The sequence below is a fragment of the Oryx dammah genome, unplaced genomic scaffold, assembly GCF_014754425.2.
Source record: "Oryx dammah isolate SB20612 unplaced genomic scaffold, SCBI_Odam_1.1 HiC_scaffold_23, whole genome shotgun sequence".
NCBI classification, from domain to species: domain Eukaryota; kingdom Metazoa; phylum Chordata; class Mammalia; order Artiodactyla; family Bovidae; genus Oryx; species Oryx dammah.
In genome coordinates, this window is record NW_024070207.1 from 67,680,792 (window position 1) to 67,694,425 (window position 13,634).

Genomic DNA, 13,634 nt, shown 5'->3' on the forward strand with positions numbered 1-13,634 from the left:
AGCAGACTTAACAAGTTTTAAAATTGGACAAAGATGCGATGTGTGAACACTGTTCTTTATATTCTGTATACGTTTCTGAATATGTAGAATACTTTATAACAAACAATATAAAAATTTAAAGTACTTTGCATTAAATGGCATCTGAGAAGGCACAGAAATATGTTAAACCTGTACATCCTGTATTTGAAACTTAACTGTTTATCTTTCATAGGTATTTTGTTACTTGCTTCTCATACCTTTTTATAGTCAAAGTTTATGGGGAAAATAAGAGCAAAATAGTGTTTTCTTCTTTTTTTAAAGAGCAAAATGATTTACCATGAGATGATGATGCTGGGAACAATCCTTGTTTGAGTTTTCCAGAATTCTAGCACAGTGAAAGTTTTCCTGCCCCTAAAGAGCTTTTCTCTCTTGATCTCCAAGTCAGTCTCTCTTCCCTTCTCTCCCTCTCTCTTTGGGTCTCTCGGTCTTATCTCCTGGTCCCTGTCTATTAGGGTGTGCTTTGGGATTATACTGTCTCAGGGCCTGGGAGACTTAATTTCTTTGGGTCTCTATCTTTCTGAACCCCTCCCCCACCCCAAATACTGTTTCTCATACTTCCACTTTCTCAAGGCCTGTCTCTTGCTTACTCTGTATTTGGAGGCCCTCCCCCATGTCTGTGTGCATATGTGTTTGTGTTTATGTGCCTTTGTATATGTCTGATTTTCTGTCTCTCTATTTCCTTTTCCCACAGTCCTCTCTGCCTTACCTCCCCCACCTCTTGTCTTTCTCTTAGAGTGTAGAGCTCTTTCTCTCCTATGGTTGTCTTTTTTCCTCTCTCTCCCTACCAGTCTCTTTCTTTCTCAGTCTCTCCCTGAATTGGTTGGTCTATATCTGTTTCTCTTAATCTCTTTCTTAATCCCACTCTGGAGTCTTTCAGTTTCTTCTCTTATTTGCCTACTTATTTATGTTTCATTTATTTTGTTTAGGTAAAGCTACTTCCTCTTCTAATCCAAGCAGCCCAGCTCCAGACTGGTACAAAGATTTTGTTACAGATGCTGATGCTGAGGTTTTAGAGCATTCTGGAAAAATGGTACTTCTCTTTGAAATTCTTCGAATGGCAGAGGAAATTGGGGATAAAGTGTAAGTTCTTTCCTATTTCCTATTTTTATTATATTAAACACATTTTTGATAACCTTTTTATTGTTTGAAATACTTAAATCTGTTTTGTTTTCTTCCTTTTTAAAGATGTAATTTCTTGGTTAGTGTAGTGACAACTATCTTCCTTCTAAGCCACTATTTCTGAGTGCATATTCTGGATGTTCCTTCAGTGCCATTTTCCCCTTCTGGCTGTAGAATCTTGAACTTATTTCCTTGAGCCAAGTCTCTACTTGGTATCTATATTTCATCATTTTCAGAATCATTTTTCAATCCATGTATTGTGGTTTCTACCCTGTTACTTTACAGAGATTTCCCCCCACCCTCAACGTCACTTTGTTGTTTTTATTGTTTAGTTGCTAAGTTGTGTCTGACTCTTTTGCACCCCCATAGACTATAACCACCTGGCTTCTCTGTCCATGGGATTTCCCAGGCAAGAATACTGGAGTGCATTGCCATTTCCTTCTCCAGTGGATCATCCCAACCCAGGGATCCAACCTGCATCTCCTGCATTGGCAGGCGGATTCCTTACTGATGAGCCACCAGGGAAGCCCTCTAATGTCACCTATTGACCTTTTAATTTCCAAATCTAGTGGATACCTCTCAGACTTTATTTTACCCCTTTTTGACTACTCTCTATAATTTCTCCTTTGTTTTTTGTTCCTGTTTGTTTTACTTCTAGCATTTGTGCCCCAATTCCCTTCCCTAGATTCCATCCCCCAATCTTATCCTTCATTTTATTATTTAAAAATGTGCTTTTAAAATTTTGAACCATGCTTATCGTTTAGGCTTTTATAAGGCCCTATGTTCTGGTCATAAAATATTTTTAAAATATAATGCTTGTAATATAACAATTTTTTGTAAAATAAAACAAATCTTCTATCTTTAAAAAATCTAATTTACTTTCTTTAACTTTCCTGGAAAGAGGTAGATTTCAGTTATATTTTCATACCACCTTTTAATATACTTCTACTTTACTCTTAACACATTCTAATGTATTTATTTTTTTGCTACACAGTGAGTTGTTTGAGTTAATTGTTAATTATAAAAATATTGGTTTTTATTAACCACTGTACATCACACCAAGTAAGTACTCACTGCAAGTTATTTTAGTTATAAATTGCCACTTACACAGAAACAAGTAGTTTAGATAAGGGAGGATATTGGCGTGGAATGGAATGGTAGTAGTGGAGATAAAGAGTGTGTTTTGGGGCAGAGAAACAATACTTGGTAGATTAAATGCAGGACAGTAAGATAGAGTAGTCAAAGATGACTCCCAGGCTTTCCCCCTAAGTGCCTGTGAATTATATAGTTATTTACTAAAATGGAGAAGACTAAGGGAGAACTAGGTTTATTACAGGTAGTAAAGAGTTCTACTGTGGTTTTGTTAAGTTTCCAAGGCATATTATATGTCCACGAGAGATGTCAAGTAGAAAGTAGATATTTGAGCTCCAAGTTCCTGAAGGGTCAGAAGAGACTGATGATTTAGACATGCTTATGCTTTTTTTTTTCTATTAACTTTTATAGTTTAATGTTAATTTTTATTGGATACCATATAAGAATTTTATGAGTGTATAGAAGATTTTTGGCTTCCCTGGTGGCTCAGATGGTAAAAAGTGCCTGCCTGCAATGCGGGAGACCTGGGTTCGATTCCTGGGTCGGGAAGATCCCCTGGAGAAGGAAATGGCAATCCACTCCAGCACTCTTGCCTGGAGAATCCCATGGACAGAGGAGCCTGATAGGCTACAGTCCATGGGGTCACAAAGAGTCGGACATGACTGAGCGACTTCACTTCACTTCATAGGAGATTTTTAGTAGTCTTTTAATTTTTCCTAACAAGGAATATCTTCTACCATGTTCATCATAGATGCTCTTCTAGTTTCTCCTGAGTAGAATATTTTCCATTTCAGAAGGCTCCCTAGAGTTGAATACTTCAAAGTGTTAGAAAATGTATGCTTATCTTTAGTTTGTACTGTATTCTTATAGCTATTTTCCCCTGGTCTAAAATAGAATATATCTATTGCTTTTTAAAAATATTGTTATAATGATCATTTTTAGTTATTAACCCAAGTGATAAATGTTATCAACATTAAGAAATAAAACTGTGCATTTCTGAAATTGTGATTACCACTATTCTTTGTCCAGTGTTTCATTATGGAAATTTTCAAACATAAAAAGCAGAAAGAATAAATAGAGTGAATACCTACATACCTGTTACCTAGAATCTATACTATACTTTATCATACTTTATTATATACCTATCTATCCATCCCTCTGTCCATCTTATTTTCCTGATACTTTTCAAAGTAGGTTGCAGACATCACTACTACTATTTCAATTGTCTCCTCTTCAGATAATGATGGGTTTATCTCTTGTCATTGTAAGCTTTTTTCTTCTCAGTTGATTGTTCTATTCTTTGTATGGCTTAATTTCAGTCCTGACAATGGTCTTGAATATGCTTCAGTTTTTAGCACTCATCTCAAAATATGGTCACAGTAAACAAAACACTTCAGCTGAGTTTCTATTAACACATAATTATAGTGAGTCTGGTTATTATTTACTCTGGATCCTGTCATTCCATTCCTACAATCTGATAGAATGGTTTTCCAACATCTAAATAACATTATTGCTTCATATTAACTTATGGTCAGCTAAGACTTTTTTTTCTTTTAAAGAAAAACTTGTCAAATTAGATTCTTCTGTTCCCTATTTATGCAGCTGAGGCTTAGACAGAAATTTGTTTTTTAGCATATGAACGTCCAGTTTTGCCAAGACTATTGTTAAAAAGATTTATTTCCATTGAGTTGCTTTTGCCTCTTTGTCAAAAACTAGTTAAATGTAATGTGGCTTTATATCTGGATTATATTATGTTCCATTGATTTGTGTTGGTTTCTTTGTCAGTGCTATACTATTTTGATTATACTAGCTTTGTGCTGAAATCATGTAGAGTTATGCCTCCAACTTTTTTCCTTTCAAAATTGTTTTGGCTACTCTATGTGCTTGGCATATCCATATAAACTTTAGAATCAACTTGTTAATTTCTACCAAAAAAGTCCTACTGACGTTTTGATTAGAAATGTGTTGAGTTTGTTACTCTTTTAATCTATGAACGCTGATTTGTTTTTCAGCCTTGTTTTCAGCCAATCTCTCATATCTCTGGACTTGATTGAAGATTTTCTTGAATTGGCTAGTAGAGAAAAGACAGAAGATAAAGATAAGCCTCTTATTTATAAAGGTGAGTTGTGTTGTATATCATAATTTTTAAAATGTTCATTCAGACATATAAACATTTTAACAATAGAAGAAAAAAATTACCTGGACTCACAACCTTTATATATTTTTTCTGCACTTTCTTTTTGTCCTTATCCCTATAAATATGGTTTTTGTTGCTGTTGTTGTATCAAATTTTTTGTTTGTTTTTTTAAACAGTGTTGTTGAGATATACTTCACATAACATGCAATTTACCTACTTAAGATGTACAGTTCAATGGTTTTTAGTATATTTTCAGAGTTGTACAGCTATCACCATAGTCAATTTTTGAACATATTAATCACCAAAGAAGCACTGTACCCTTTAGCTATCACTCTGCTAACCTCCTTTCTACCACTTTACCCTTAAGCAATCACTAATCTACCTTCTCTTTATATAGATTGAGATTGACTTATTCTGGACCATTCATATAAATAGAGTCATATAATATCTGTTTTTTTGTGACTGACTTCTTTTGCATAGCATGTTTTTAAGGTTCATCCAAGTTGTAGCAAGTGTCACTGCTTTATTCCTAATAACCTAATAATATTCTGTTTTATGGTTAATACCCATATTTTGATTATCCATTCATTAATTCATAGATATAAGTTGTTTTCTCTTTTTTGGCTATTGTGAATAGTGCAGCTACGAACAAATGTTTGTATACAAGTTTTAATTTCTTTAAAATCTGTTTTTACCTGTTTGGGATATACTGGATAGTTATGAATGGAACTGTTGTGTCATATGCAATTCTAAGTTTAATGTATTGAAGATCGACCAAACTGTTTGCTATACTGGCTGCACTCAAGAAGCATTGTACAAGGGTTCTCATTTCTCCACATCTTTATCAACATTTGTTTTCTGTTGTTGAATTATAGTCATCCTAGTGGCTGTGAAATGGTATCTCATTGTGATTTTGATTTGTATTTCTCTAGTGACTAATGATTTTGACCATTGTTTCATGGCCATCTGTATTTCTTCTTTGAAAAAATGATTATTTGGGTCCTTTGCTCATTTGAAAGACCTTTTTTTAAAAAAAAATTAAAAAAATATTCTGTTTAGGAGGCCGTTTTCAGATATATGCTTTGTAAATATTTTCTCTCATTCTTTTGGTTGTCTTTTCACTTTCTAGGTAGTATTTCATTTTTATGAAGTCTAATTTACATTTTTTTCTTTTGTTACTTATGCTTTTAATGTCATATTTAAGAAACCATTGCCAAATCCAAGTTCATGAATATTTACTCCTATGCTTCCTTCAAAAATCATATAGTTTTAGCTCTTTTGGTTAGGTCTTTGATGCATTAATTGTTTAGAATTTTGATGCATTAATTTTAATATATGCTATGAGGTTAAAGATCCAACTTCAGTCTTTTGCTGTGGCTATCCAGTTGTCAAACACTATTTACTGAGAAGACTGTTCTTTCTCCATTCTTCGTTTCTGGGCACCCTTGTTGAAAATTAGTTGACCAAAGAGACAGATTTATTTTTTGACTCCCCAAGTTTTGTTCCATTTATCTATATGTCAGTCCTCATGCCAGTAGCACACTGTTCTGATTACGTTTGCATTGAAAGTAAGTTTTGAAAGTGTGATTCCTCCTACATTGTATCTGTTCAACATTTTTTCTTTTTTTTTGGCTATTCTGGATCCCTTGCAATTCCATATGAATTTTAGAATTAGCTTGTAAAGTTTACAAAGATGTCAGCTTGAATTCTGATAGAAATTGCATTGAACTTGTAAGTTCATTTTAGGAACTATTGCCTTCTTAACAATATTAAGTCTTCTGATCTATGAACATGGGATGTTTTAACATTTAGTTAAATCTTGAATTTCTTTCACCAGTGTTTTAGTTTTCAGTGTATGCATTTTGCATTTCTTATGTTAAATTTATTTTATTCTTTTTGATAATATTATGAGTGGAATTGTGTTCTTACTTTCAGTTTTGAATTTTCATTGCAAATGTATGAATTAAGTTTTGCTTATTAAATCATTTATTAGTTCCAGTAGTTTTTTGTGGATTTTAAAGGATTTTCCTTACGCAAGATCATGTCATCTGCAAATAATGATTTACTTCTTCCTTTCCAATATAGATTACTTTTATTTCTTTTTCTTGACTATTTCCCTCCTTAGAACTTCTAGTACAGTGTTGAATTAATGTGACATAACCAGACATCTTTTTCTTGTTCCTAATCTTAAAGGGAAAGCATCTGATCTTTCACCATTCTGTATAATGTTATTTATATTTCTTAGTAGATAGCATTTATGATGTTGAGGAAATTCTCTTCTATTTCCAGTTTTTTGAGTGTGTTTTTCTTATCATGAATGTGTATTGAATATTGTCAGGTGATTTCTTAGTGTCTGTTGAGATGATCATGTGGGATTTTTTAAATTAATTTGTTAATTTTAAATTTTTCCCTAGGAATAATGTATTCTTATATACCTTAAGATGTGGAGCTTCCCATTTGCCTCAGTGGTAAAAGAATCCGCCTGCAAATGCAGGAGATGTGGATTGGGGAGATCCCCTGAAGGAGGAAGTGGCAACCCACTCCAGTATTCTTGCCTGGAAAATCCCAAGGACAGAGGAGCCAGGCAGGCTCCAGTCCATGGGGTTGCAAAGAATAGGACACCACTGAGTGACTGAGCATGCATATACCTTAAGATATATCCTAAGACTTTTAAACTTTTAATGTTATTTAAAAAATTAAACAACTAGGGGTTCAGGATTGGGAACATGTGTACACCCTTGGCAGATTCATGTTGATGTATGGCAAAACTAATACAGTATTGTAAAGTAAAATAAAGTAAAAAAAAAAAAAATTAAACAACTAAGGATTTCCCTGCCAATGCAGGGGACATGGATTTGATCCCTGGTCCTGGAAGATTCCACATGTGGTGGAGCAACTAAGCCCATGTGCCACAACTACTGAAGCCCATATGCCTTAGAGCCTGTGCTCCACAACAAGAGAAGCCACCACAATGAGAAGCCTGCATGCTGCAATGAAGTGTAGCTGCAACTATAGAAAGCCCACACAAAAGCAACAAAGACCCAGTGCAGCCAAAAATAAAGAAACACATCCTATTTGTGGGAATCATTAATACAGCTAGATCATTTATTCTAGATATCCTTAATATTTGAATCTTGTAGGATATTACAGTCCTTAGAACATAAACAAAATTTCACTTGATGAGACATACTTTGTCCTTTTGTTTTAGTCTAAATTCTCAAAAGAATGGATGTGTTAATTTTTTTTAACACTGTATTAATTTTCATTTTGGGTCTCTGGTTTGGCAAGATCCCCTGGAGAAGGAAATGGCAGCCCACTCCAGTATTCTTGCCTGGAGAATTCCGTGGACAGAGGAGCCTGGTAGGCTACAGCCCATGGGTTCACAAAGAGTCAGACATAACTAAGCGACTAACACACTTTTATACAGCATAGTGATTCAGTAGTTTTGCATATTATACGCCACTAAAAGTTTTATAAAATAATGACTGTTATTCCCTGTGTTATACAATATACCCTTTTTTAAAAATCTATTTTATACATAGTAGTTGGTATCTTTTAATCCCTTACCTCTCTCTTACCCCTCTCCTCTGCCTCTCCCCCTTGGTAACCACTAGTTTGTTTTCTGTATCTCTGAGTCTGTTTCTGTTTTGTTATATACCTTTGTATGGGTAATTTTTTGTATTTTACATGTAAGTGATACAGCATCTGTCTTTTCTCTATCTGAATTATCTCACTAAGTAGAATATTTCCTGGGTTCATCCATATTGCTGAAAATGGAAGAATCTCACTCTTTTTTTTATTGCTGAGTAATATTCATGTGTCTGTGTTTGAGTGTATACCACAAGTTTTTAATCATTTGTCTGTTGATGGACTTTTGAGTTGCTCCCATATCTTGACTACTCCTGTGTACATTGGGGTGCATGTATGTATTTGAATTAGTGTTTTCAGACTTTCTGGATATATACCCAGGAGTGGAATTGCGAGATGTTGCTGCTGCTGCTGCTGCTGCTGCTAAGTTGTTTTAGTCATGTCCAACTCTGTGCAACCTCAGAGATGGCAGCCTACCAGACTCCCCCATCCCTGGGATTCTCCTGGCAAGAACACTGTAGTGGGTTGCCATTGCCTTCTCCATGCTGGATGTTATGGTAGTTCTATTTTTAGTTTTTTTGAGAAACTTCCATACTGTTTTCCATAGTGGCTGAACCAGTTTACATTCCCACCAACAGGGTAAAAGGGTTTCTTTTTCTCCACATCTTCACCAGCGTTTGTTATTTGTAGATTTTTTGATGATAGCCAGTTTGGCAGGTAGGAAAGGATATTGTGGTTTCATTTGCCTTTCTTTAATAATTAGTCAATTATTAAATTAAAAGATGCTCGCTCCTTTGAAGAAAAGCTATGACAAACCTAGACAGCATATTAAAAAGCAGAGATATTACTTTGCCTACAAAAGTCTGTCTTGTCAAAGCTATATGGTTTTCCCAGTGGTCATGTATGGATGTGAGAGTTGGATCATAAAACTGAGTGCTAAAGATCTGTTGCTTTTGAACTGTGGTGGTGGAGAAGCCTCTTGAGAGTCCTTTGGACTACAAGGAGATCAAACCAGGATCAAATCCTAAAGGTAATCAGTCCTAAATATTCATTGGAAGGACTGATGCTGAAGCTGAAGCTCCAATACTTTGGCCACCTGATGCAAAGAACTGACTAATGGGGAAAGACCCTGATGCTCAGAAAGATTGAGGGCAGCAGGAGAAGGGGACGACAGAGGATAAGATGGTTGGGTGGCATCACTGACTTGATGGACATGAGTTTGAGCAAGCTCCAGGAGTTGATGATGGACAGGGGAGCCTGGTGTGCTGTAGTCCATGGGGTCCCAAAGCATCAGACATTACTAAGCAACTGAACTGAATAATTAGTGATGCCAAACATCTTTTAATGTCCCCATCAGCTCGTACAGTTGCACTCATCTCCCATGATAGTAAGGTCATGCTTAAAATCTTGCATGCTAGGCATGAACCAAGAACTTCCAGGCATCCAAGCTAGGTTTAGAAAAGGCAGAGGAACCAGACATCAAATTGCCAACATTTGCTGGATCATAGAGAAAGCAAGGGAATTCCAGAAAAACATCTATCTCTCTTTTACCAACTACACTAAAGCCTTTGACTGTGTGAGTCATTACAAACTGTGGAAAACTCTTTAAAGAGATGGGAATACCAGACCATCTTAGCTGTCTCCTGAGAAACCTGTATGCAGGTCAAGAAGCAACAGTTAAAACCCTCTATGGAACAACTGATTGGTTCAAGATTGAGAAAGGAGTGTGACAGGGCTGTCTGTGTGTCACCCTGTTTATTTAACCTATATGCTGAGCACATCATGAAGAATGCCAGGCTGGATGAAGCACAAGCTGGAATCAAGATAGGCAGGAGAAACATTAATAACCTCAGATATACAGATGATACCACTCTAATAGTAGAAAGCAAAGAGAGACAAAAGAACCTGTTGATGAGGGTGAAGGAGAGTCAAAACCTGATTTAAAACTAAGTATTAAACTAAGATGATGGCATCCAGCCCCATTATTTTGTGGCAAATAGAAGGGAAAAAGGTGAAAGCAATGACAGATTTTGTCTTCTTGGGCTCTAAAATTGCTGCAGATGGTGACTGCAGCCATGAAATCAGAAGATGATTGCTTTTGGCAGGAAAGCTGTGACAAACCTAGACAGTGTGTTGATAAGCAGAGACATTGCTCTGCTGACAGAGGCCCATATAATCAAGGCTATAGTCTTCACAGAGGTCACATAAGGTTGTGAAACATGGAGTCTGAATAAGGCAGAGGGCCAAAGAATTGATGCCTTCAAACTGTGGTACTAGAGGAGACTCTTGAGAGTCCATTGGACAGCAAGGAGATCAAACCCATCAATCTTAAAGGAAATCAACCCTGAATACTCATTGGAATGACTGATGGTGATGCTGAAGCTCCAGTATTTTGGTTATCTGATGCAAACAGCTGAATCATTGAAAAAGTCCCTGATGCTGGGAAAGATTTAGAGCAGAAGGGGAAGAGGGCATCAGAGGATGAGATGGCTGGATGGCATCACCGTTTCAAAGGACGTGACCTTGGGCAAACTTCCGGAGATGGTGAGGGACCGGGAGGCCTGGCATGCTGCTGTTCCTGGAGTCATAATGAGTTGGACATGACTGGGTGACTGAACAACAACAATGCCCTCTTTGGAAAAAATATCTGTTCAAGTCTCCCCATTTTCGGATAGTACTGTTTGTTGATATTTAGCTGTATGAACTGTTTGTATATTTTGGATATTAACTCCTTGTTGGTCATATCGTTTGTGAATATTATCTCCCATTCCATGGATTTTCTTTTCATTTTGTTAGTGGTTTCCTTTGCAGTGCAAGAGCTTTTATGTTTAATTAGGTCCCATTGATTTATTTTTGCTTTTATTTATTTCACCTTAGTAGATGATAGAATGTTTTTAGGCGTATAAATAAGTATTCAGTCATTATTTGTTCAGTGAATGAATAAATGCATTCTATGTCTTTGGTTTTTATCTGTTTAATATCAACTTGTTAATAACAAAGGGGGAAACCTTGTCATTTTTAGACTTAATTAAAAAGAATTTTCATACAGCTTAAGTTTTTTAGGATTGTAATCAAGGATGAAATTTACATGTAGGTGAAATAGTTTTGAGAATACCTTTGCTATTCAGTATGTGTTAGAAGGAAATCTGTGGTAAATTGTACTAGTAATACAATGTTATCTCTTGAATAAAAATTTGTCTTGCTCTGCAAATAGAGTATATATAAATAGCTCTTAAATGGCAAGTAAAAAAGATAAATCTTTTACTACTAGGATAATATATATATATATCTTTTTTCTTTTCTTGTTGAATTTTCAGGTGAAGGGAAGTGGCTCAGAAACATTGATTATTACCGTTTAGATGGCTCTACAACTGCTCAGTCAAGGAAAAAATGGGCTGAAGAATTTAATGATGAAACTAATGTGAGGTAAGAAGCATTTTCTGAATGTATAATTTTTAAAAAATCATTCTAAACCTGCAGATAATAAAATTTACTCTTTTATTGTCTACTAGTATAATTTTTGACAAATACAAGATAAAGTCCAGATATAAAATGGTTTCATCATCCTTTAGGAAATTCACTCATGGGATCATGCAGTTTGTAGCTTTTTGAATCTTACTTTTTTCATTTAGCAAAATGCATTTGAGATTCATCCTCATTACTGCATGTCAATAGTTAGTTCCTTTTTATTGTTGAGTTGTATTTCATTATAGTATTCTGTTGTGTGGGTATAAAGTTTGTTACCATAGTTTTCATTGTTTGACTGTGTTCATTGTATGGATGAGTGGTTTGTTTAATCACTTCTGTTTGAGAGATCTTGGAGTTGCTTCCAGGTTTTGAAATTAAAATTGAAGCTGTTTTAAAGATTCATGTGTAAGTTTTGTGTGAGCGTAGATATTTGTCCAAGGGAAATGCAAATCTAGGAGTGCAGTTGCTGGGCTACATGGTAAATTTATGTTTAACTTTGTAGGAAACTGCCAAACAGTTTTCCGAAGTAATTGTATAGTTTTGTATTCCCACCAGCAGTGTATGAGAGTTCTAGTTGTTCTACGTCCTTGGTATTATAGTTAAAAATAAAAATTTACCCATTCTAATAGGTGTGTAATGGAACCTTACATGGTTTTAATTTGCATTTCCCTAATGATATTTGATGAGAAGCATCTTTTCATGTGTTTATCATCTTTGGAGACACAGCTGTTAAAGTTAAGAAGGTATCCTTGATCTTTTTATTATAGAAACTTGAATAATATACTTCAAACCACTGTAGGTAGAGGTTGTGTTATATATGTGTTACTGATGTTGCTTTTTTTTAATATAAATTTATTTTTTAAATTGGAGGTTTATTACTTTACAATATTGTATTGGTTTTGCCATACCTGATGTTGCTTTTAACTGTTACCAATTAATATACTTGAACTGAATTTGTAAGAGAAAAATTTATGTGTATATGTATGTATAAATATTTGCACACACACGTGTGTGTGTATGAAAACATTGCCTTTAAGAAAGTAATGAAGAGATGGGATTAGCTTTTTCTTAACTTTTTGTTTTGTATTGGAGTATAGCCAATTAACAGGGCTTCCCTAGTGGCTCATGTGGTAAAGAATCTGCCTGCAGTGCGGGAGACCCAGGTTCAATCCCTGCTTTGGGAAGATCTCCTGGAGAAGGAAATGGCAACCCACTCCAGTATTCTTGCCTAGAGAATTCCATGGACAGAGAAACCTGATGAGCTACAGTTCATGAGGTCTCAAAGAGTTGGACACGACTGAGCAACTAACACTCACACATAGCCAATTAACAGTGTTTCAAGTGGACAGCAAAGGGCCTGATGAGATTAGTTGAGTGAAAAGATGGCTGATATATGCCTTAATAAATGTTCTAAAGTTTGAGAGGTAGTATATTGTGTGTAAAACATGTTTTAATTTTAGCAGAGTCCTAAACTACGTGTGTGTGTGCTAAGTTGTTTCAGTCATGTCTAACTGTTTGTGACCCTATGGACTGTAGCTTGCCAGGCTCCTCTGTCCATGGGATTCTCCACACAAGAGTGCTAGAGTGAGTTGCCATGCCCTCCTCCAGGGTATCTTTCCGATCCAGGGATTGAACCTGCCACTCCTGCATTGCAGGCAGATTCATTGCAGGTAGCACACTGAGCTACCAGGGAAGCCCGTCCTGAACTACACCTAGGGTTATAACTAGGGAAATTCCAGTTAGACCATAGGAAAGAGTATATTTTTATTAGGTATTTAAAATCTGTAGAGTCTGGAAAGCTTACAAAGGGATTGAGTACAGTAAAGTTATGTTTTAATGGTTATATAACTATATAAAGATAAGTACATTTTGTATTCTGTTTGCCATGTTTTAAAAAGTTATTATTTGTGCATGAGTGTGAAGAAAGAATTCTGAGTAATCCTACTCTTGTCAAATTTAATCTGAACCTTTGACTTGTTCAGTTTCCCAAATTTCTAAATGTCATAATAGCGTATGATTTGTCCCGTAAGAGTCATATTTGATAACTAGTTGCAGATGGTGACTGCAGCCATGAAATTAAAAGATGCTTACTCCTTGGAAGAAAAGTTATGACCAACCTAGATAGCATATTCAAAAGCAGAGATATTACTTTGCCAACTAAGGTCCATCTAGTCAAGGCTATGGTTTTTCC

General features: G+C 35.5%; 1 protein-coding gene across 7 annotated transcripts in view; it reads left to right on the forward strand.

Moving 5' to 3' along the window:
- Nucleotides 1–13,634, forward strand: part of ATRX (ATRX chromatin remodeler) — a 293,493-nt gene that overhangs the window by 225,212 nt on the left and 54,647 nt on the right. For all 7 annotated transcript variants that reach the window (XM_040265641.1, XM_040265643.1, XM_040265642.1 and 4 more), the window contains 3 exons: nucleotides 966–1,119; nucleotides 4,263–4,369; nucleotides 11,293–11,401. In XM_040265641.1, the coding sequence (XP_040121575.1) occupies nucleotides 966–1,119; nucleotides 4,263–4,369; nucleotides 11,293–11,401 (370 nt within the window). The remainder of the gene's footprint in view (nucleotides 1–965; nucleotides 1,120–4,262; nucleotides 4,370–11,292; nucleotides 11,402–13,634) is intronic.